Source organism: Pantherophis guttatus, chromosome 1 (genome assembly GCF_059756535.1).
Source record: "Pantherophis guttatus breed Tessera chromosome 1, ASM5975653v1, whole genome shotgun sequence".
Classification (NCBI taxonomy): Eukaryota; Metazoa; Chordata; class Lepidosauria; order Squamata; family Colubridae; genus Pantherophis; species Pantherophis guttatus.
The window spans coordinates 10,148,700-10,172,588 of record NC_142063.1 but is presented as its reverse complement, the minus strand read 5'-3'; the positions used below and the strand labels follow the sequence as shown (position 1 = coordinate 10,172,588).

The window sequence follows — 23,889 nt, the reverse complement described above, 5'->3', positions numbered from 1 at the left end:
GCAGTATTTCTCAACCTTGGGAGTTTGAAGATGGGTGGACTTCAACTCCCAGAATCCCCCAGCCATCTTCAAGCTACCAAGGTTGAGAAACACTGTCCTAGTGACTGTTATAACAGCACTGAAAAAAAGGCGACCTATATGACCATTTTTCACACTTACGGCCGTTGCAGCGTCCCCATGGACATGGGATTTACATTCGGATGCTTGACAACTGACTCACATTTATGACAGTTGCAGTGTCCCTGAGTCATGTGTTTGCCTTTTGTGACCTTCTGACAAAAGTAAAAAGTCAATGGGGAAACCAGATTCACTTAACAACAATATTACTAAATTAACAACTGCAGGGATTCAATTAAGAAAGGGGGCAAGAAAAGTCATAAAATGGGGCAAAACTCACTCAATGAATTTCTCACTTAGCAACATAAATTTTGGGCTCAATTGTGGTTGTAAGTTGAGGACTATTGTTCTGCCCCAGCTACGGACCCCAAAGAACGCACCACACACAAAGTCTGTACAAAACTTAAATTTACTAAAATAACTCAGTCATTTCCAAACAAAGGCTGTTAATAAACTTTCTTAACAGCCTACAAGAAATTGAGAACTACAGTATATGCCATGAATTCGTGTCAACATTTAGTGACCACATAGGCAACAGTGGTTTGTCAAAAGGCAGCTGGACTTTCTTAAATTTTTTTCCTTGAAAACGTGTCGCTTCTCATCCAAGACGTTTCTTCAGTTCTGGAGAAGCTTCAGAACTGTAGATTTTTGGATGTGAAAACGTTTTCAAGGGAAAAAATCAAGAAGTCCAGTGGCCTTTTGAAAAAGCACCTTTCGGACAACCATGGAATAGAATAGAATAACAGAGTTGGAAGGACCTTGGAGGTCTTCTAGTCCAACCCCCTGCTTAGGCAGGAAATCCTATACCATTTCAGACAAACGGTTATCCAATCTCTTCTTAAAAACTTCCAGTGTTGGAGCATTTACAACTTCTGCAGGCAAGTTGTTCCACTGATTATTTGTTCTAACTCTCAGGAAATTTCTCCTTAGTTCTAAATTGCTTCTCTCCTGGATTAGTTTCCACCCGTTGCTTCTTGTCCTGCCCTCAAGGGCTTTGGAGAATAGCTCGACTCCCTCTTCTTTGTGGCAGCCCCTGAGATATTGGAACACTGCTATCATGTCTCCCCTAGTCCTTCTTTTCATTAAACTAGACATACCCAATTCCAGCAACCGTTCTTTATATGTTTTAGCCTCCAGTCCCCTCATCATCTTTGTTGCTCTTCTCTGCACTCTTTCTAGAGTTTCAACATCTTTTTTACATCATGGCCTGGATGACTGAAAATCTCCATAGACAGACCACATATCTGTGGTCTCTATGGAGATAACTTTTCGCCATGATGCTCTCCCCCTGATCTTGTCCTTCAGGTTTCCCAAGAATGTTTTCATCACAATTGTAACTGAGTCCATCTCCCCTATTGTTGTTTGTCATCATCTTCTCTTTTGTTCCATCTTTTTAATCATTATACTCTAAACTACTGAACGGTTGATTATGTGCCATCGAGTTGCTGGTGGTTATTGGAGGCCACTTAGATAAACTTTTCCAGAAGGATCTGGAGTTGAAGGCTGCTAAATATAAACGTTATTATAAAAAACTGTTATTTTTTTTTAGTTTAATTCTCCTCTTGGGCATTTTATGTGAGGCAAAAATCCACAGGCTCTGATAATTTCAGGGAAAACTCTGCTATTTACATCTTGTGGTTAAAACAAAATTCAGGGACACTCTACTTTTCAAGAAAATAAATAAAATGAGAACTCTGCACACTCTGACCACATTCCTGATAAGGAAAAAACCTATAATGCTTGTGACGACTTTGTTCAGGAATATATTATCACGAACAAATTTTGTCTCCAGTCAGAGAAAAATAACTATATATTTTCAAGATCATTTTCTTTTTTGCTACTTTTCGGCTTCAAAGCCTTATTTCTTTTCTGGTAAGGATGAAGATGGCTGCTTAGAGGCCCTCGTACCTTAAATGCAGAGAAATCACCAAAGAAATTGGTTAGTTGGTATTTAATAAGTGAACCGCTTTGGACAACGTAATGAGCAGCATATAAATTTAATAATAAAATATAAATAAATAAATACAAGAATTGGTTTAATGGTCCTCATTTCTCAACTGTCATGCATCATTATACCTATTGTATGCTTACATTTAGTGCAGGGGTGAAATCCAGCAGGTTCTGACAGGTTCTGGAGAACCGGTAGTGGAAATTTTGAGTAGTTCAGAGAACCAGCAAATACCACCTCTGGCTGATCCCAGAGTGGGGAGGGAATGTGGATTTTGCAGCATCCTTCCCCTGGAGTGGGGTGGGAATGGAGTTTTTGCAGTATCCTTCCCCTGCCATGCCCACCAAACCACAACACACTACGCCCACCAAGCCACACCCACAGAACTGATAGTAAAAAAAATTGAATTTCACCACTGATTTAGTGGCTGTTCTTAGCTGGCATTTAAAAATTTAAATTATAACAAAAGATTTCATAAGCCATTTGAGATAACTGGTTTGGAAAGGCAACATATACATCTTAAAGATAAGTCATAAATAAACTCAGCAACATCCTGGGAGGATGGAAGAAAACTCTGAGCATGGAGCAATAATTATCATTATTAATTATTATACAGGTTGCAATGAAAATTATGTTAAGGTTCTGTCCTTCTATGTAAACAGTACCAAACATCTAATAAGCCTTATCCCCCAAGCAATTTCGCTTTTTAATTAAAAAGGAGCCTTCGATATTTCGAAGTATTAAATATTTAATAGAGGTGATGAATATTTAATGCGCATAATATTTTATGAAAGGCCTTTAATAACTTCTATTCAACCTAGCTCATCATTCTTCAGACCCGGAACTACCGATGCCAGATCTTTGTTTCCCCAACGGAGTATTTTAGGGCAGGACAAACGACGCGACAGAAACAGGCACGCTGGGCGCTGGTTAATAGACGCGCGACGGTTAGGGCGGGAATGACTATTGACTGACCGTCAAGTAGACCAATAGGATGCGCCTTCTGATCCGTTCCGACGTTCGATAGCCAATAGTAGCGAAGGAGGCGGAACGAGTTGGGAATCCGGGAAGTGGCGGTGTTTGGGGAGAGTTTCGCGGCGACTGGGAACAACCGCGAAGGGGCAAAATGTCGGAAAGGAAAGTGTTAAACGTGAGTGAAAGGAAAGGGGCGGAAAAACATGGTTGGGGGCTTGGAATGGGGTGGCGGCCTACCTCGCAGGGTTGTTGTAAATAGGCCAAACTATGCAAGTGGATTTTTCAGCTTATTTAATTAAGGATCTGCTGGGATCCACTGAGGTCTTGGGGCTGCCTAGGCTGTTGATATTAATAAATGATCAGTTATTTCTTTTTTTGTCTCTTTTTTTTTTCAATTTTTTAAAATTGAAAATTGGGAATTAATATGTGTTTTAGTCTTTTGTTTTTTTTAATTCACTATTTTAATGTTTTTGTCTTGTTTTGTTGGTTTGATTTTTTTTTGTCTTTTGGAGTTTGTGTTTTAATCTTTTGAATAAAATAAAATTGAAAGAAAAAAAAAAGGCAAAAGTACTTTCAATTATTTTTATTTTTGGGCGTTCTAGAAATACTACCCTCCAGATTTCGATCCATCTAAAATCCCTAAGCTTAAACTTCCAAAGGACAGGCAATATGTGGTCCGGCTTATGGCTCCCTTTAACATGCGGTAAGAGATGCTTAAATTCTGTTTCTTTGGGGAATATTCAATTTCTGAAATGAGTTAAAGGTGAGACGATCCTATTTTCTTGGAAATAATAAAGGGCAAATTTGGAAAATCTGGCCAATCTGAAAAAAGGGCCATAAGGATGAAAAAATGTTAATAGTTTATGTTTATAACTTTGCTTTCAAAGGAAAATTCAAGAGCAAAAGCAAGGAAATTATATTCCAAGCTGGCTGGGGAATTCTGGGAGTTGAAGTCCACCCATCTTAAAGCTACCAAGGTTGGAAATACTGCAATAAAAAAATGTTGCAGATATCTGCACCCCAGGGTTAAAGCTGCTGCCTGATAGAAAGTAAACATATTGGCCTGGTTTGCCAATTGTGCTAAACCACCATACTTCTTGAATCCAGCTGTTGTTGAATCTGATTCTTAAAGCTCTTTGACCCATGAGATAGCTGGCTTCTATGCAAAAACCAGCCATTGTGGTTAGTTCATATTTTTGAATTGATGTGTAAATCATGATAGTCTTAACCATGAGTGTGTGACATGCAGACACATAGTCACCATGAGTGGCTGTTTCAGCTTTTCTTTTAGCATTCTGTCTACAAGGTAGTCCTCGACTTACAACAGTTCATATAGTAACCGTTCGAAGTTACAACGAAACCGAAAAAAGTGACTTATGACTGTTTTTCACACGTCCATTGCAGCATCTCTGTGGCCATGTGATCAAAATTCTGATACTTGGCAACTGACTCATATTTATGACGGTTGCAGTGTCCCGGGCTCATGAGATCCCTTTTTGGGACTTTCTGACAAGCAAAGTCAATGGGGAGATCAGATTCCCTTAACAACTGTGTTACTACTTTAACTGCAGTGATTCACTTAGCAACTGGCAAGAAAGTAAAATGGGGGCAAAGCTCACTTAACAACTGTCTCATTTAGTAACATACATTTTGGGCTCAGTTGTGAATCGCAAGTCAAGGACTGCCTGTATTCAAAAAGCAGATTGATAAGTAATAACAGCTGCAAGAATTGTGTATGCTCAAAATTGGAAATCAGAGAAAATACCCTTGGAAGAAGAAGTAATGAAAAATTTTTTAGACTGTGCAGAAATGAATAAACTAGCTTTGATGATTAGAGATAAGGAGGAATCAGAATATTTTAAAACATGGAATTATTTTTATAGTTGCTTGGAAAAGAGATATAAATGATTGATACTATAATTCTGTACAAATGATGACTATAATATTGATTTAGAAATGAAATGTTAGAATAGTTTGGAACAATGTGAAGATAGAAGAAACTCATGGAAGATGGAAAAGAAGACTAGAAGATAACACCGAGGCGTCACAAGAGAAAGGAGGATTGATGTATTAAATGTTTGTCTGTCTTAAAAAATAAAAAAAAATATTATAAAAAAAAGCAGATTGAGGTGAAGACACTTTAAACAGGAAACGATTTTGTAAAAGCTCTTTTTATGGTAGAGATTCTTCCTTTACTCAGCATTACCGGTAAACCTTCATTTATTTCATTCATTTAGTGACTGTTTGAGGTTATAATAGTACGACCATTTTTCACAGAACCGTGAACCCCATGGTCATGTGATCAAAATCTGGATGATTGGCAACTGGCATGTATTTATGGCGGTTGCCCTGTCTTGGGGTCATGTGATCCCCTTTTGCGATCCCCTGACAAGCAAAGTCAATGCGGAAGCCAGATTCATTCAACAACTGTGTTCCTAACTTAACAGTTGCAGTGATTCACTTACCAGCTTTTGGAAGGAAGGGCGCAAAATGGGGTAAAACTCAGTTCACAACTGTCTTGCTTAGCAACAGAAATTTGGGCTCAGTTGTGGTCGTAAGTCAAGGACTATCTACCATATTTTTCGGACTATAAGATGCACCTGACAATAAGACACACCTAAATTTAGAAGAGGAAAACAACAAAAAAGTTTTTGGCCTCCGCGTGCCCCATTTTTGGCCCTTTTCCAGCCTGTTTTTGAGGCTTTTTTTGGGCCTGTTTTGGGGGCTTTTTTGGCCTGTTTTCGAGGCTTTTTTTCAGCCTGTTTTTGAGGCTTTTTTCAGCCTGTTTTTGAGGCTTTTTTCAGCCTGTTTTTGAGGCTTTTTTCGGCCCGTTTTTTCAGAAAATACGGTATACACAATTTCTGCTGACGGCTCCTGACTTGCTTCTACCAGCAATAGTAAATAGACCGAACCCGCAAGGCGAGTTGTACATAAACCTCCATGGGGAGGGTGAAAAAAGGTCTGGAAACAGATGAAGGTTGAGAAATTGCATTTCTTGAGATCTTTTCAATCTTGTAGGTGCAAGACGTGCGGCGAGTACATTTACAAAGGCAAAAAATTTAACGCCCGGAAAGAGACAGTCCAGAATGAATCTTATTTGGGACTTCCCATCTTCCGGTTTTACATCAAATGCACCCGCTGCCTGGCGGAAATCACGTTCAAGGTAAAACTACTTTAGGCCTCTCTTCTCTTCCAACCAGGGGTGGGTTCTAAAATTTTTTACTACCGGTTCTGTGGGCGTGGCTTATTGATGGTCATGTAACAATGATTTAGGATTTAGCAGAGGTACTGGTCTACCAGGCTTTTAACTGCTTGCAGAGCTGTACCGATCTACCCATTTATTTTTGACGGCACCGGTCTACTCATATATTTTTGCAGCCACTGGTCTACTCATTTGTTTTCTTTTAACACTGATCAGCTGTAGGACGGCCCTTTGAAGCCCCTTGACAAGAGTTTAAACAGTTTTTTTCCCTCTAGCCATCAGCTGGGACTCAGGAGGCAGCAATAGATTGGGGGTGGGGCCAAATAAAAGGTAAGAATAAAGCGGGGGGGGTGGGGTGGGCCGCAGGGGGTGGGGTGGGCCGCGGGGGGTGGGAGCAGAACCGGTTCGGTGACGTCATATTGTCATCACTACCGGCTCGAGAGAACTGGGCTAAACCGGGAGGAACCCACCACTGCTTCCAACCTAGAACATAGAATAATAGAGTTGGAAGGGACCTTGGAGGTCTTCTAGTCTAACCCCCTGCTCGAGCAGAAGACCCTATACCATTTCGGATAGATTATTGTCCAGCATCTTGGTGAACAGTGCATTGTCTGGGTCGATGTACTTTATACATAATACTAACAACAATGATAATACTGTTTAGGTATTCATGATAATCTTTCAACTTCTAACATTTACGTATGCATTGTACAGTAGTGGCCAAAATTGTGATAACCTTTGTTGTGTATTTTCTAAAAGTAGCTAATAACACCACTTTTTTTTAGAGTAGTACCATAAAATTATATATCAATGGAAAGATAATTTAATCAAGAATGTAATGCAAAAACTTTTATGAAGGGTTTGTTATTAGAATAGCAGTTACAGTAAAAAGAAGAAAAGTGAAACACGTAGAAAAAATGAGATGTACATAAATTATCACCATAGAGAAAATGAGATATACAGAAATTATCACAGCTGTTAATACTTAGTTAGGTAACCTTTAGCATGAATTACGGCCTTACAACGTCTTCCCATGGAGCGAACCAAGTCTTTTAGTTCTGCAGCTGTTCTAATGTGAAACCAAGATTGAATGATGGCTTCTATTAACTGGGTTTTATTGCTGGGTCACTTCTGACTAACAAGTTTCTTTAGCCGGCTCCCTAGATTTTCAATTGTTGCTATCCGGTGTAAAGTTTGTGACTCAACCAGTTCATTAGAGCAGCAGATCCTCCTTGGCTTCAGCCTTTCCAGTTAGAATAGAATAGGAATAGGAATAGGAATTGGAATTGGAATTGAATTCTTTATTGGCCAAGTGTGATTGGACACACAAGGAAATTGTCTTGTTGCATACGCTCTCACTGTACATAAAAGAAAAGATACATTTGTCAAGAATCATAAGGTACAACACTTAATGATAGTCATAGGGTACAAACAAGCAATCAAATCATATAAGGAAACTATAAATCGTAAGGATACCAGCAACAAGGTTACAGTCATACAGTCGTAAGTGGGAGGAGATGGGTGGTGGGAACGATGAGAAGATTAATAGTAATGCAGACTTAGTGAATAGTTTGACAGTGTTGAGGGAATTTTTTGTTTAGTAGAGTGATGGCGTTCGGGGAAAAAACTGTCCTTGTGTCTAGTTGTTCTGGTGTGCAGTGCTCTATAGCAGAGGTGGGCAACTATGGCCCTTTTATGACTTGTGGACTTCAACTCCCAGAATTCTGAGCCAGCCACGTTAGCTCAGGAATTTTGGGAATTAAAGTCCACGAGTCATAAAAGGGCCATAGTTGCCCACCTCTGCTCTATGGTGTTATTTTGAGGGTAGGAGTTGAAACAGTTCATGTCCAGGATATGAGGGGTCTGTAAATATTTTCACAGCCCTCTCCTGCAGGACCCCTCCTGCAGTATACAGGTCCTCAATGGAAGGCAGGTTGGTAGTAACAGGTAGTTACAGATCAGAGAATTAAACCTGTCCTCTCTTTGTCCTATTCTCTCTTCAGACAGACCCTGAAAACACAGATTATGCCATGGAGCACGGAGCCACTCGAAACTTCCAGGCCGAGAAGCTGCTGGAAGAAGAAGAAAAACGCTTGCAGAAGGAAAGAGAAGACGAAGAGCTGAATAACCCCATGAAGGTGGGGTTATTTAACCAATTCTTTGCCTGGAAAGGAAATTTTATTCTACCTTTTTTGTCTAAATCGGCTGTGGGAGAGCAGGAACTCAGCACTTGGGAGAATTGGATAGCTTTGCTTGGTTGTTTTTATATATTCCTGTAGGTATGTTCCTCCACTTATGACCGCTTGCTTAGTGACCATTTGAAGCTATGGCAGACAGAGGGGACACACAAACATACCGCAATCACGTGACCAAATTTTGGGCACTCGGCAACTCTTTTATTTCCTGCCTTTATAGGTTTTATAAATAACTCAGTGAACATAGCCAGGAGACCTTCCTATTTTCCCCATAACAACAACTTTGTGAGGTGGATTGAGCTGAAAGAGTGTGACTGGCCCAAAATCACCCAGCTGGCTTTGATGTCTAAGGTGGGACTACAACTCACAATCTCCTAGTGATTGACCCAAAGTCCCCCAGATAGCTTTCCTGCCTAAGAGCCTTGGTGGCACAGCAGGCTAAAGTACTGTTAACTAACACCAGCTGCCTGCAATTACTGCAAGTTCAAATCTCACCAGGCTCAAGGTTGACTCAGCCTTCCATCCGTTCGAGGTAGGTAAAATGAGGACCCGGATTGTGGGGGCAATAAGCTGACTTTGTATAAAAAAGAACACCGCTTGAGGGGGGGGCAAAAGCCCTACTAAGCAGGTATATACAAAAGTATGAAGGCTATTGCTTAACGCATTGTAAGCCGTCCTGAGTCTCCGGAGAAGGGCGGCATATAAATCGAACCAATAAATAAATAAATAAATAAATAAATAAATAAATAATAAATAAATAAATAAATAAATAAATAAATAAATAAATAAATAAATTACTGTATTTTCCGGCGTATAAGACGACTGGGCGTATAAGACGACCCCCAACTTTTCCTGTTAAAATATAGGGTTTGGGCTATACTCGCCATATAAGACTACCCCTCTTCCAATGCACACCAAATAAAAATTAAAAAACATCAACTGGCTCACCTACAATGTAAAAGCAGCTGTGCTAGTCCCAAAATGGCCCCTGCAACAAGCAGGAACCTCACACAGCCACAAGAAGCCCCCCCAAAAAACTTTTACACTCTAAACACACACAACACAACACAACTGGCTCACCCACAATGTAAAAGCAGCTGTGCTAGACCCAAAATGGCCCCTGCAACAAGCAGGAACCTCACACAGCCACAAAAAGTCCAAAAAACCAACTTTCACACTTTACACACACAAAATTTGTGTGATTTGTGAGATTTTGTGTGTTTGTGTAGTTAGAGTGAAACACTACAGAAACACACTAAATCTCAGAAAGCTGCACAAATATTATTTTATTTTATTTTATTTTTATTTTTATATGAAAGCTAAATTTAAAACTTCCTAAACTTTAAATGGCTAGGTTTAAAAAAGAACAACTAAAAAAACCCCAATTGACTATTTTTTTTAAAGCTCCCAAAGGGGGAAAAAACTTACCCAATAGAACAGGGTCTCCAACCTTGGCAACTTTAAGACTTGTAGACTTCAACTCCCAGAATTCCTCAGCCAGCTTTGCTTTGCTGGCTGAGGAATTCTGGGAGTTGAAGTCCACAACTCCCTGCCTGCTTGATTGCAGGCAGGGAGTTGCTTGCTGATGGAATGGATTCAGGCAAGTGAAGCAAGGCAAGCGTTGCGACTAGCAGCTAAGGTAAGCAAGCTGGAGGGGGAAAACTTTTTTCCTTTTACATGGTTTCTGGCGATCCCAGCTGAGTTGCAGGGAACTCAGCTGGGATCGCCAGAGCCATTTAAGGCTCGTCAGAGCCTTTTGGGCTGGTCTGCCTGGTTACAGGAGAACGACACCCGGCGTATAAGACAACCCCCGACTTTTGAGAAGATTTTCATGTGTTAAAAAGTCGGCTTATACGCCGGAAAATACAGTAAGTAAGTAAGTAAGTAAGTAAGTAAGTAAGTAAGTAAGTAAGACTAGAACTCACCATCTCCTGGTGATTGGCTCAGAATCATCCAGCTGGCTTTGCTGCCTAAGGGAGGACTAGAATTCACCATCTCCTAGTGATTGGGCCGAAGTCACCCAGCTGGTTTTCATGCCTAAAGCGGGACTAGAACTCATTGTCTCCTGTTGTTTGGCCCAAAGTCACCCAGCCAGCTTTCATGGTTAAGGTAGAACTAGAATTCCCTGTCTCCTGGTGATTGGCCCAGAGCCACCCAGCTGGTTTCAATGCCCAAGTCAGTTCTAGAACTCACCATCTCCTGGTGATTGGCCGCTACCGATTCTCATTCTCCCTTCTGAAAGAGCCAGACCAGAAGAAAAGAAAAAAAATAAACACCGAAAATAAGCAGATGTCCCACTTTGCTTTTCGGTCTCTTGTTCTCGTCCCAAAGCTGGATTTCCCAAAGGCTATTGGATTTTCTTGTGTTTCTTTTCTTTCTTTGAAAACATTTCACTTCTCACCCAAGAACCTTCCTCAGTTCTAACTCTTAGTTCTAACTAACTACCCTCCGAGTCCTAACCCATTTCTGTTTTTTTTAATCTTTCCAGGTTTTGGAAAACAGAACCAAGGATTCCAAACTAGAGATGGAAGTTTTGGAAAACCTGCAGGAGCTGAAAGAACTCAACCAGCGCCAGGCCAACGTGGACTTTGAATCCATGTTGCATCAGTACAAAGAGTTTGAGGAAGAGCAGAAGCAGCGGGAATTGGAGGAAGACGAGCAGGAAATGAAGTGAGCCTCAAGAATCTTGTCCCGGGATCTGCCCTTGCTATTTTTTTTGTTGGGATCTTTGATGTGTCCTCTAAGACTATCTCCCACTAGTATCCACCAGCAACGGGTGCTCATTGGACTTCTGCTGTCCCAATCCACAGAGAATACAGAGGCTTCCCAGTTGATAGCCCTTGATAGATAGGTTCTCCATGAATTCCTCCAGTGCGCCTGGAAGCCATCGGAGTTGGAGGCCATCACCATGTTTCATGGCTATGGATTCTACAGGTCCATGCTAACTTATGTGAAGAAGGTTTTTTTTTTTCAGAAAAACAAACAAAAACTTTGAGGTCCTTGGTGCTCTTGAGCTTGCTTTCTAGTGGACGTTTCATGGCCCAGTTAGATAACATCCTCAGTGCTAGTAGAGATTTGCTCTCAATTTATATTTATATTCTAGTGGCTTGCCCTGTCAGTGTTGGTGGGAGTGTTTTTTGATTGGGCTGTTGTTTACTCTTGGCTTATTTGTCTGAGTTGGTAGTTCCTTGATTGGGGGTCGATGGAGATTCTCAGTCATCCAGGTCATGGTTGTCCCAGAGATGCTTTTTCAAGAGGCAATTGGACTGTCTTTGTTTTTCTTTGAATAAGACGCTTCTTCAGCTCTGACTGGATGGTGGGGAATGGAAGGATTGATACTCTTTGTAGACAACTGGTCATTTGCATCCTTTGAGAGAGTCGTTGAGGCCACTTGGAGGTTTATCTGTGCCCTCAGGGTCACCCAAGTTGTGCAAATGGGTGTGGAGCCTTCTTGGAACTGCTGAAAGGACTCTGTTGTAGACTGGAGATAGATGATGTCGTATCCCTCCCCTTCTATTGAGAGAGGGCTGTTCAGTTTTTGACAGGTGGCCTCAATGACTCACTCAAAGAATGCAAACAACCAGCTGTCTGGAAGGAGTATAAATCCTTCCATTACCCACCATCCAGTCAGAACCGAAGAAGTTTCTTGGATGAGAAGCGAAATGTCTTCCAAGAAAAACCAAAAAGTCCAGTTGCCTCTTGAAAAAAAAGCATATTTGGGACTTCCTTAATTGGGGTTTTGTTTCCTACCATGTGTTGTGGCCCGTCAGCGGCCTGTGCGGATTGTAGCTGATTCTGAGAGCGAGGAGGCTGGTCTGGTGCTGCGCCAGCAGCCTGTGCAGCTGGCGCTCGAGTCGGACAGTGAAGAGGCTGGAGAAGATGTGGTGCCAGAGGTGGGGATTCAGCCAGGGCCTTCAGAACCTCCAGAAGCTCCTATAAGTGAAGAGGATGAAGAGGAGGAGCCTCTTCTCGGTGCACGGGCGCGCAGAGCTGCCAAAAGACCGGAGTGGCTACTCAGGAGGAGGAGGTCTCCTCGAGAGTAGGGCTTGGGGCTAATTGGCCACTCCCTTAGCCTATTTAAGGAGTAATGCCGACTGAAGCAATTTGTAGGGAACAACTTTAGTTCATTGTCCTTCGCGTCTGGATTCTCTGCAAATTACTTCTGGGCTTTCTGCCAACCTTAGTAAGATTGTGATTACTTTATCTTTGGTTTCTTGTAGGCTGTTAAGAAAGTTTATTAACAGTCTTTATTTTGAAAAAGACTGAGTTATTTTAGTAAATTAAGTTTTGTACAAACTATCTGTGTGCTGTGTTCTTTGGGGTCCGTAGCTGGGGCAGAACAGCATGTGATGACTGTACCTCTGTCTTTGAACTCCCTCCTCACGCTCTCTTCCCTGTCAGTTGCCGACCCACGTATCTCTTCCCCCCTCTTCTTTCTCACCCAGATCCATGCTGGAGCAAGCCCAAAGCCGGAGGCTGCTGGAAGATTCCGATTCAGAAGAAGACCTCCCTCCAGCTCGGCCAAAACCACTTGCAAAAGGGAAGCCCACTGACATCCTGCAACAGGTATGGAAGGAGTCCTCTGAGCATCTCCAAGAGGTTGGCTGATGTCATGGAGAAGGATTGTCCCTCTTCACGGGGGTCTCCTCTTGCCTTGAGCAGTGAGGCCGCAGACTGGGCGATCTCCAAAGTACCTTCTACAGGTAGTCCTTGACTTACAACCATTCGTTTAATGACCGAAGTTGCAATAGCATTGAAGAAGATAACATGATTATTTTTTCATATTTTGCAGTGTCCCCATGGTCACATGATCAAATTTGAGATGCTTGGCCACTGACTCAGATTTACGACGGTTGTAGCATCCCTGGGTCACACGATCCCCTTTTGCGACCTTCTGACAAGCAAAGTCAATGGGGGGGGAGCCAGATTCACTTAACAACCATGTTAGTCATTTAACAACTGCGGTGATTCGTTTAACAACTGTGGCGAAAAGGTCGTAAAATGGGGGAAAATTCAAATCCATGCCCCATACCGATTCTGTGTGTGTGTGCATGCGTGCGCAGGTTGTCCTCAACTTATGACTGAAATTGACTGTTACCATGTGAGTCAGTTAAGAGAGTTTTACCATTTTTGCAGACGCTTGGCAATTGACTCATATTTATGACGGTTGCAGTGTCCCGTGGTCACGTGATCCCCATTTGTGACAAGCAGAGTCAATGGGGGAAGCCAGATTCACTTAATGACCAGCTGGACAACTGCAGTGATTCACTTTACAACTGTGCCCAGAAAGGTGGTAAAAATGGGGCAAAACTCACTTAACAACGGTCTCGCTCAGCCACCGAAATTTTGGGCTTGGTTGTGGTCATAACTTGAGGACTACCTGCATTGAGTTCGCTTGTTAGAAGCCTGCTGGGAAAGGTCACCGATGGCAATTTCGTGACCGCAGGACTCTGCCACTGTCGTAAGTGGGAGCCGGTTGCCATGCACCCAGATCGCTATCGCAGCATGGCCGTGGGGATACTGTCACGGTCGTAAGTGGGAGAACCAGTCATAAGTCCCTTTTTTTCAGCCCCTTTGTAACTTTGAATAATAATAATAATATTCCTAGGTCCTTGGTTAGGACTCGAGCTGCTGAGCTATTAACCAGCCTCAAAGGCTGTGAATCTCACTAAAGATTAACCAATAATAATAATAATAATAATTTTATTTCTATACCGCCCTTCTCCCGAAGGACTCAGGGCAGTGTACAGCCTGATTAAAAGCACAAAGACAGACAAAATTTAAAAATAATTAAAATAATTAAATAATTGGCTCAATTATAAAACCCCCAAATTTAAAATCCCACATTTAAAACCAATTAAAATCTTTACATTGATAGCCCAGCCTGGCAGAACAACAAGGTTTTGAGGGCACAGCGAAATACACGGAGATTGGAGATCTTACGCATTTCCGGGAGCAGTTCATTCCACAGGGCAGGGGCTCCCACAGAGAAGGCCCTCCCCCTGGGTGTCGCCAGCCGACATAATTTGGCCGATGGCACCCTGAGGAGACCCTCTCTGTGGGAGCGGACTGGCTGGTGGGAGGCTACTGGTGGCAGAAGATGGTTTCGAAGGTACCCAGGTCCAATGCCATGGAGCGCTTTAAAGGTGGTAACCAAGGTAGGTAGAACAAACATCATATCTCAAGAGGTTTTTTTTTTGTTTGTGTGTGTTTGTGTTTGTGTGTATGCCCACGCACCTTGCTCATACAAAATTTGCTCAGAGTGGAAATCTTTAACCCTGATCTGATCAAATCCCCTGAAAAAGATGTTGAGACTTTGGAAAAAGTGCAAAGAAGGGCAACTAAGATGATTAAAGGCCTGGAGACTAAAACATTAGACTTACAATAACTTTATTGTCACTTTGAATGTACACTGATCAGCATACATTAAAATGAAATTTCATTGCCTACAGCTCTCAAAGGGCCTCCACCTCCAATATACACCGCATAACCAGGACAGAATGAATGAATAAATAAATGAATAAATAAATAATGCATATACCCACATATATTATTATATGACCCAGGGAAACAACATAGTCTAGTTCGGATGTATATGTGTACGTGATGAGAGAAATGAATCCTGAGAGTTTACCAGATGGATGGCATAGGGAACAAAGCTGTTACAGAATCTGGTGGTCCTGCTAGAAATACTTTGAAACCTCCTTCCAGAAAGGAGCAACAAAAACAGACCGTGAAGTGGGTATACGGGGACTCTTAACAATGCTTGGAGCTCTAAGCACAGCAGAATCCTGAATAACGGGAAGCAAGCTTCCTATAATCTTCTCTGCTGTCCTTACCACTCTCTGTATGGACTTTCTATCAGGCACTGCTGCCACCAAACCAAACAGTGATGCAGTTTGTTAAAATGCAGATGAAGAATGGTTGCAGGAATTGGATATGGTGAGTCTAGAGAAAAGAAGAATTAGGGGTGACATTATAGCAGTATTCCAGTATTTGAGGGGCTGCCCCAAAGAAGAGGGGCTCAACCTATTCTCCAAAGCACCTGAAGGCAGGACAAGAAGAATGGATGGAAACTAATCAAGAAGAGAAGCGACCTGGAATTTAGGAGAAACTTCCTAACAGTGAGGACAATTAACCAGTGGAACAGCTTGCCACTAGAAGTTGTGGGTGCTCCATCACTGGAGGTTTTTAAGAAGAGTCTATACCAGTGATAGCTAACCTTTTTGCCATCATGTGCCAGGAGAGGGGGGGACGGGGGAGAGTCGCGCACGCACGTGTCCACGCGCATGCGCACGCAACCCCACCCACCCCCGCTCCTGCCGCATGATGGCCTGGTAGGCCCGTTTTTCTTTCTTACCTGGTTCCAGATCCTCTCTATGCATCTGGGAAAAGCGAAAACAGCCTTTCCCACTCCTTTGGAGGCCCTACGGAGGCTGAAAGGGCCCATTTCCCAACTCTCGGTAGGACAGGAAGTGACATTTTTTGCTGTCCCCAGCCTCCAGAACCTCTCTAGGAGCCTCTCCAGGAGTCTCTAGGAGCCTCTCTTAAGAGTCTCTGGAGGCAGGGGACAGGAAAAAACGTCCCTTCCTGTCCCTCCGGGAGTCTGGAAATGGGCCCTTTCAGCCTCTGTAGGGCATCCAAGGGGGTGGGAAAGGCTGTTTTTGCCCTTCCCAGATGCATAGAGAGCCAGGTAAGAAAGAAAAACGGGCCTTCCCCACCCCCGGCCTTCCAGAGGCAGGAAACAGCCTGTTTCCCTACTTCTGGTGGGCCCAGAAAGCCCGAAAATCAGCTGGCCGACGTGTGCATGCGCCCCAGAGCTGACTGGCGTGCCCACTGATATGGCTCCGTATGCCACCTGTGGCACGCGTGCCATAGGTTCGCCATCACGGGTCTAGACAGTCACTTATCTGAAATGGCATAGGTTCTCCTGCTTGAGCAGGGAGCGGGACTAGAAGACTTCCAAGGTCCCCTCCAGATTTATTCTGATTGAATTTAAAAATTCAGGTGGTTTCAGTGGACACCGAGACACACAAACCAGGAATTGCAGCCCTACATTGTTTGGTGTCACGACCACTATATACGTGTCGGCACTTCAACCTGCATTTACTCTAGTGCTGACATAAGAAGGAGAAGAGGGGACAGCTGGCAAGAGGACGCTTGACTTCTCACCTACTTATTTTCCCTGAAGATAATATCTCCTAGGAGATGAGATGGGAGGGGGGACATTCCTGGGAGCTGAAGTACTAGATATGGGGAGAGTGATTTGGAGGAGGGCCAATGGGACGCTGAGAATTGGGGAACGGAAAGGGAAGGTTTGGGGTCAGGAAGTCAGTGTTGGCTTCGTTTGGAGTCATGTTAGGATGTCGTGCTCACTAGGAGTTTTTTCTTCAAAGATTTTGTTTGAAATGCATTTTATTCGAGACGACCACGAAACTTGACAATACGGCTGGGATGGTGTCCACTTTGACCACAGCTGCTTTTAGTGTAACCCTTGGTGTGTCATTTCCTTCCTTCCCAGGATTCAGAGCCACAAGCTAAGAAGCCAAAACTGGAAAGCTGGGAACGGAGTGTGGGAAAACTCTCGGTGAAAACACAACTGTCGGGATTAGTGACCGCCAAGAAGAAGCCCATTTCCGGGGCGGCCAATGGACCAAGAAACCGAGAGGCAGCATCAGAAGCAGGTGAGGAGGACAAAGCAGCTCCAGGGGAGAAAGAGACAAGAGATCTTCGGGGGGGAGAAAGGATGAAGGCAAACACTTAAAAAAAAAGAGGTGATGTTGAGTTGGGTTGGGTTGAGTTGGGTTGGGTTAGTTGAGTTGAGTTGGGTTGGGTTGGGTTGAGTTGAGTTGAATACACGTAGTCCTCGATTTACAATCACAACTAAGCCCAAAATTTCTGCCACTACGTGAAACATTTGCTAAGTGAGCTTCGCCACGTTCTACGACTTTTCCTTGCCACAGTCATTATAAGCGAATCGCTGCAGTTGTTTAAATTGGTTCCCACGGTTGTTAAGTGAATCTGGCTTCCCCATCGACTCTGCTCGTCAGAAAGCCGCAAAGGGAGATCCGCGTGACCCTGCAACCGTCATAACTGTGAATCAGTTGCCCAGCGTCTGAATTTTGATCACATGTGACCATTGGGATGTTGGCAACGGTCTTAAGTTATAAGTCACTTTTCCAGCCCCATTCTAACTTTGACCGGTCACTAAACGAACTGTTGTAAATTGAGCAATGCCTGTATTTTATTTGGCCAAGTGTGATTAGACACATGAGTTTCTGTCTGGTACAGACGCCCTCAGTGATCCCTGATAAGAGACTCAATGCTAGCTTTATTTATTGCATTTTATTACAGGATTTTATTTATTCAGATTGATAGCAGGGAGTCCTCAACTTACAACCATTCGTTTAGTGATCATTCGAAGTTACGACAGCACTGAAAAAAGGTGACACACCCATTTTTCACATTTGCAGCATCCCCGGGGTCACGTGATCAAAATTCGGCCACTTGGTAACTGACTCACTTTTACGACGGTTGCATTGTCCCGGGGTCACATGATTACCTTTTGCAGCCTTCTGACAAGCAAAGGGGCTGCCAGACTCACTTAAGAACAGTGTTACTAACTGTACAATTGCAGGGATTCGCTCCACAACGGTGGCAAGGAAGGTCTTAAAATGGGGCAAAACTCAAGTGTCTTGCTTAGCAACAGACACTTTGGGTTCAATTGTGGATGTGAGTCAAAGACTCTCTGCATAGCTGCTCATCATTCATATGCATGCGCACACATAGAACCACAGATCTGATAGAGGATAGACTGTCTGAGTTTGGTGGTTTTGTTGGAGACATTTCATGACCCAACTAGGTTACAGCATCAGTGCTAGAAGGGAGTGTCAAGTTTGCTCTTTGTTTATACAGTATATACTGGTTTGCACCGTCAACTCTTTCTTGCAGCAACAGTCGTAAGGATAAGGACCAGTTGTAAGCCATTTTTTTTTCAGGACTAAAGTAACTTCACTAAGTGAATAGTTGTAAGTTGAGGACTTCCTGTATGGTGTGAAGTGCTTTAGTTCCAACAGAGGGCAGCATGCAGCTGCTTAGTCTAAATTTGTAAGCTAATTGGGATCACAGGAAAAAGTTCCAAGATATTCCTGAACTCTAGGCTTGATTATTGCCAACAGGACAGTGTGGATGTGCCTTGTAATCCACCAGGAATTGTGCTCCAAATGATCTTGTAATCGAGGCCTATGTTGCCTCTTTTGGCATCTCTGTCTCTGTTGAATTTTTAGCCTGGAAATATATCTGAAATGAAAGAGGAAGTGGGATGTTTCAAAGGACGAGAATCAGGTTGTAGATCAGTGTTTCTCACCCGTGGCAACTTTAAGATGAGTGGACTTCAACTCCCAGAATTCCCCAGCCAGCATGATTGATTGATTGATTGACTGACAGACAGACACAATAAAGAGATAGATAACAGAGGGAGATGAATAGATGAATAGATAGACATAGAGATAGATGATAGATTGACTAAATAGATAAATAGATGGACGGATGATAGACAGGTAAAAGATGGATGGATAGATGGATAGATGATAGAGACAGACAGACAATAGATAAAGAGATGGATAGATAGGTGATAGATAATAGTAATGAGATGGATAGATAGATGGCTAGCTAGATTGATTGATAGTAAATAATAGATGGATAGATGATATACAGTAGATAAATTATGAGTAGATAGATGATAGATAGTCAGACAGACAGATGGTAGAGAAAGAGATGGATAGATGGATAGATGGATAGATAGATAGATAGATAGATAGATAGAGATAGAGATAGATAGATGAGATAGATAGAGATAGAGATAGATAGATAGATAGATAGAGATAGAGATAGATAGATGAGATAGATAGAGATAGAGATAGATACATAGATGAGATAGATAGATAGATGGATAGATGGATAGATAGATAGATAGATAGATAGATAGATAGATAGATAGATAGATAGATAGAGATAGAGATAGATAGATGAGATAGATAGAGATAGAGATAGATACATAGATGAGATAGATAGATGAGATAGATGATAGATAGATAAATAGATAGATAGATAGATAGATAGATAGATAGATAGATAGATAGATAGATAATGACAGACAGATGAATCAGGAAGGATGCTTGTGAAACTCTGCAGAGCAAAAACAGAGGGACATTCCCTTCATGTGTCATCGATGTGGCCACTTCCCCTTGAATGAAGAGACAGTTAGACAGAAGATCAAAAGCATCAAGGAGCCATCCCCTTAATCTTCTCCCTGATTCAGGTGGCAATTGAACTTCACTTTTTCTTGCAAAAACTCTGCCTAACTTGATTAGAATTTAACTACAGGTAGTCCTCAATTTAAAACTGGTCACTTAACGACCTTTCAAAATTAAGATGAACCCTCCCCCCCAAAAAAGGTGCTTAAACCCAGTTCCAATGTCTGACCCCCCCCTATCACCACAGCCACGTGACTGCATTTTGGGCAGTCGGCGACCTGCAGTCACCTGACCACATTTTTACGACGTTTCTACTGACAACTGGCATTTATTTTGTGGAGTTTTGTGGCAAAACGGGTTCATTTATATGACCGCCACAAGAAAAAGTCATCAACTTTGAATGGTTTTAAGTCAAGAATGACTTGTAGCTAAATTGGGTTGGTTAGCTGGGCGATCCGCTTTACAACCACCATGACTTACCGTCATAAATCAAGCACCACATGTATTGGGTTAGTTTTTAAGGGGCTTGGTTGGAATCGTAATGCCAAAAATTCCTGTTAAGGGAATTGACCATCTCTCTACCCTTTGGATGCCCACGTGGGAAGGGACTGAGCTTCTGTCTTTCTTAAGGGTCGGGGCATATGGGCTCAATAGTCCAGGATCTGAGAAGTCTGAGTTGGGAAGGGTTGGCGAAGTTCCTTTGTGTCTTTCTGCAACTGTTGAATTGTCACATCTTCATCTAGGAGTTGGAGAACAGCACAGTCTCGGCGCTTCTACAGCGACCCTGCCCAGCTCAAACATGGGGGTCTCTTCCCTCGGCCTTCTGGGGGCTTACTCAGACAGTGACGACAGTAAAAGCGACTGAATTCTTGGGGAAAAAAAAACTTGTGGGGTTGCAAGAAGACCTCCTCCAGCACACACACCCCCACCACCACCACTTCTGAGGAGCGAAACTTTTTCATTCCGGCTGAAATCCGGGATGTCCTACTGGATAAGACCGCCAGCGAACACTTTTCCCGGCCGGCAAGAAGAGCAAAGAGCATTATTTTGTTTTTTTCCCCAAGGTGAAGTTGGTTGAGAGAGTGGTGTCCTTTCTCAAGTATTGGCAGCCCGGCTGGGGTGAACAGAAGGTGTGAGTGGGAGGCCGGCGTGCATGTGTGCAAGGGCAGCTCAACTCATGCTAAGGGGCTAGGACGCATGCATATGTGCGGGCAGCTCGACTGCAAATTGTCCTGCGTGTGCGTCCAGCCCGCCACTTGCATGGCCCGGTTCCAAATAGACCATGGCCCGGTAGTGGGCTGCATCCCAGGGGGGAGGAGGTTGGGGACCCCTGTCCTAATGGACCTCTTGAAGGACTACATAGATCTTCTCACCCCATCTCTTCTTGTCTAACTCGATATTCCTCAACTCCAGCAACTTTAAGATGTGCGGACTTCAACTCCCAGAATTCGTCTTAAAATTGCTGAGATGGACAAATGCCGTTTCAATGGATCTGAAACAGAAGAGGTCAGAATTTACCCTGGCATGTTAACAGTGGTTATTCAGAAGAAGACGATCCTGTCCAGACTAGTGGACACACAGGGTGAATCCCCACAATCTTAACTCTTTGCCAAGTCTGCATTTTCCTCACGGCAGTTCGTAAAAAAAAATAAAAATAAATTTCAACTTTGGTAGAGTGTTCCCTGTGACGGCCGACTCATGGATTCAATCCCCTCTGTTCTCGAGCGAGATCGGTGCACAGGTAAGTCCTCAACTTGCCACCATTCGTTTAGGGACCCGTTCGAAGTTACAACGGCACTGAGAAAAGTGATTTACGACCGTTGAAATGTGTTTGAATATAAGCAGGGGTGGGCTTCAGATCCTTTAGCAATGGGTTTGCTGCCCCATTGCTGGGTGGGCGTGGCCATGGTGGGCGTGGCCTAGTCGGCTGCCTGCACCACGATTGGGGGGGGGCATTTTTCGCCCTCCCCAGGCTCCGGAGGCTTTTCTCGAGCCTCCGGGAGGGCAAAAACAGCTTCCCACAGGCCTGTTTCCGGACTTCTGGAACCTCTGGTAGGCCCGTTTTTTGCCCTCCCAGACCCTCCGCACGGCCCCTGCACTTACCTGGAATGATGAATGGGTCACGTGGAAACTCCTGGGAGGGGCGGGGCAGGATGGGCGTGGCCAGCCAGGAGTGGCATTTGAGGGTTTACCGAACCCCAGCAATCCTTGGCTAGAGGATCGCCCGAACCCTGCCGAACCCCCAGGAGCCCACCCCTGAATATAAGTAGCTCAGGCTGGTAGTTGGGCTGTTGGGCTGAGCTTGGCGATTTGGTTGCAAACGTTTCGTCACCATTCGAGGAGATGTCGTCCGTGTGCTTCGAATTGGGCTCGTCTGTCAGAGCGGTGCCCTTTCAATACCTTTTTTTTTTAATGTGATGCAAATTAGTGTGAGTGTTTATCTGACAAGTCAGACCATTATTTAGAAGTAGCCGAACAAACAACATCCACGCTAATTTGTATCACATGAAATGGTATTGAAAGGCCAATGCTCTTGACAGACGAGCCCACTTCAAAATGCACCGACGATGTCTCCTTGGATGGTGACAAAACGTTTGCAGCCAAATTGCCAAGCTCGGAGCTCAGAACAACAGCCCCACTTATGACTGTTTTTCATACTTAACGACCACTGCAGCATCCCCATGGTCACTAGATCAAAATTCAGATGCTTGGCAACTGACTCACATTTATGATGGTTGAGGTGTCCCGGGGTCACGGGATCCCCTTTTGCGACCTGACAAGCAAAGACAGTGGGGAAGACAGATTCTGGGAGTTGAAGTCCACCCATCTTCAAGCTTCCAAGGTTGAGAAACACTGTGTTCTGTCCCTGTCTCACACACAGACACAAACAGACAGCCGGGGGTTAAATAAACTGGCAGACAACCAATTCTTCCGATAAGACGCTTGGCAGCAACCCAGTAGCTGCTTGCCAAGAACTTTTACTCAATAAACAAAATACCCACAGTCAAGAATTGTCCACTTCGTAAAATCAATCCAAGGCCGATAACGTTGTTTCCAAAGATGCAATGTGACTCGATAGTAGTTAGTTTTGTCCGTCACAGAGTCTGAATGGCCACCTCACCCCCTTTTATACCCTGTGAGGTGTGGTCCAGTGACTCAGCCTAATCTCTGGCACGCCTTTTCTGTTGCGTGCGCTTATCTCTGCGACGCTGCTGAGGATCCAGCCAAGACTCATTACCCTCATCACTGTCCACCTGTGGCTGCGTGGACGTGCTTGGCCCCAGCCCTATCTCTTGCCCTTCGGCGGACACCGAAGGCATTGCCAGAGAGGAGGGTCCTGGAGAGGGACGCCTTGTCAACTCCTTTCCTTCACTCTTGGAGTCCTCTCCTGCTGATGACACAGGCTCAGGTAACGGAGCCACAACACACTGCCCTAGCCCTTCTTCCCCGGCAGCAGGAGGGGCTCGACCCGGAGACCTCCCAGTCTTTGAATATTATCGTGTTTCCCCAAAAATAAGACCTGGTGTTATTTTCTTTTGGCTCTCCAAATAAACACCAGGTCTTATTTTCAGGGGATGTCTTACCCGCTTACCTTGGGACCACCGCAGTCAGGCCTCCCACTCCCCGACAGCCGTTGCGCCGCTGCCCGATTCCTGCAGCTTCTCGCAGCCAGACACCGCATGGCTCATCGCGCCAGTGCCACCGCTCATGGCAGGAGGCTGTGGTATGTGCCGTTGCACGAGCAAGCGGCACCGATGTGCTGTGCAATGCGGCATCCTGCCGCGAGCAGGTTTGCGGGGGGTAGAGGGCAGGGTGTTATGGCCTGTCAGTGGCTCCACCCCCCGCAAACCTTTGCCCCACCTCATACAACCAGATAGTGGGTGGGGTTTATTTTGGGGGTAGGCTTATATTGGGCACAGGCTTGAAAATTGGGCTAGGGATTGTTTTTGGGGTAGGTCGTATTTTGGGGTAGTAGCTTGGGTTAGTAGTTATGATGTTGATATGCGCCCCGAGCTTGGCGATTTGGTTGCAAACGTTTCGTCCCCATTCATGGAGAAGTCTTTAGTACGCTTTGGATTGAGGCAAGGGTGAAATGCTCCTGGTTCCGACCGGATCGCCCGATCCAATAGCAATGGAGGCAGGTGGTTCGGAGAACCGGTAGCAAAAATCCCTCCCCCCCCATGCCCAGCTGAACTG

At 44.0% G+C, this 23,889-nt stretch overlaps 1 protein-coding gene across 1 annotated transcript; it reads left to right on the top strand.

The window, feature by feature from the left end:
* Window positions 1–3,083: 3,083 nt before the first annotated feature.
* YJU2 (YJU2 splicing factor homolog) lies at window positions 3,084–21,361 on the top strand. The gene is made up of 8 exons (XM_087895029.1): window positions 3,084–3,215; window positions 3,643–3,743; window positions 6,059–6,203; window positions 8,246–8,380; window positions 10,926–11,107; window positions 12,883–13,003; window positions 16,959–17,121; window positions 20,436–21,361. Exons 1-8 carry the CDS (start codon window positions 3,192–3,194, stop codon window positions 20,555–20,557), a joined length of 993 nt encoding a protein of 330 aa, XP_087751155.1. The 5' UTR covers window positions 3,084–3,191; the 3' UTR covers window positions 20,558–21,361.
* Window positions 21,362–23,889: the final 2,528 nt, after the last annotated feature.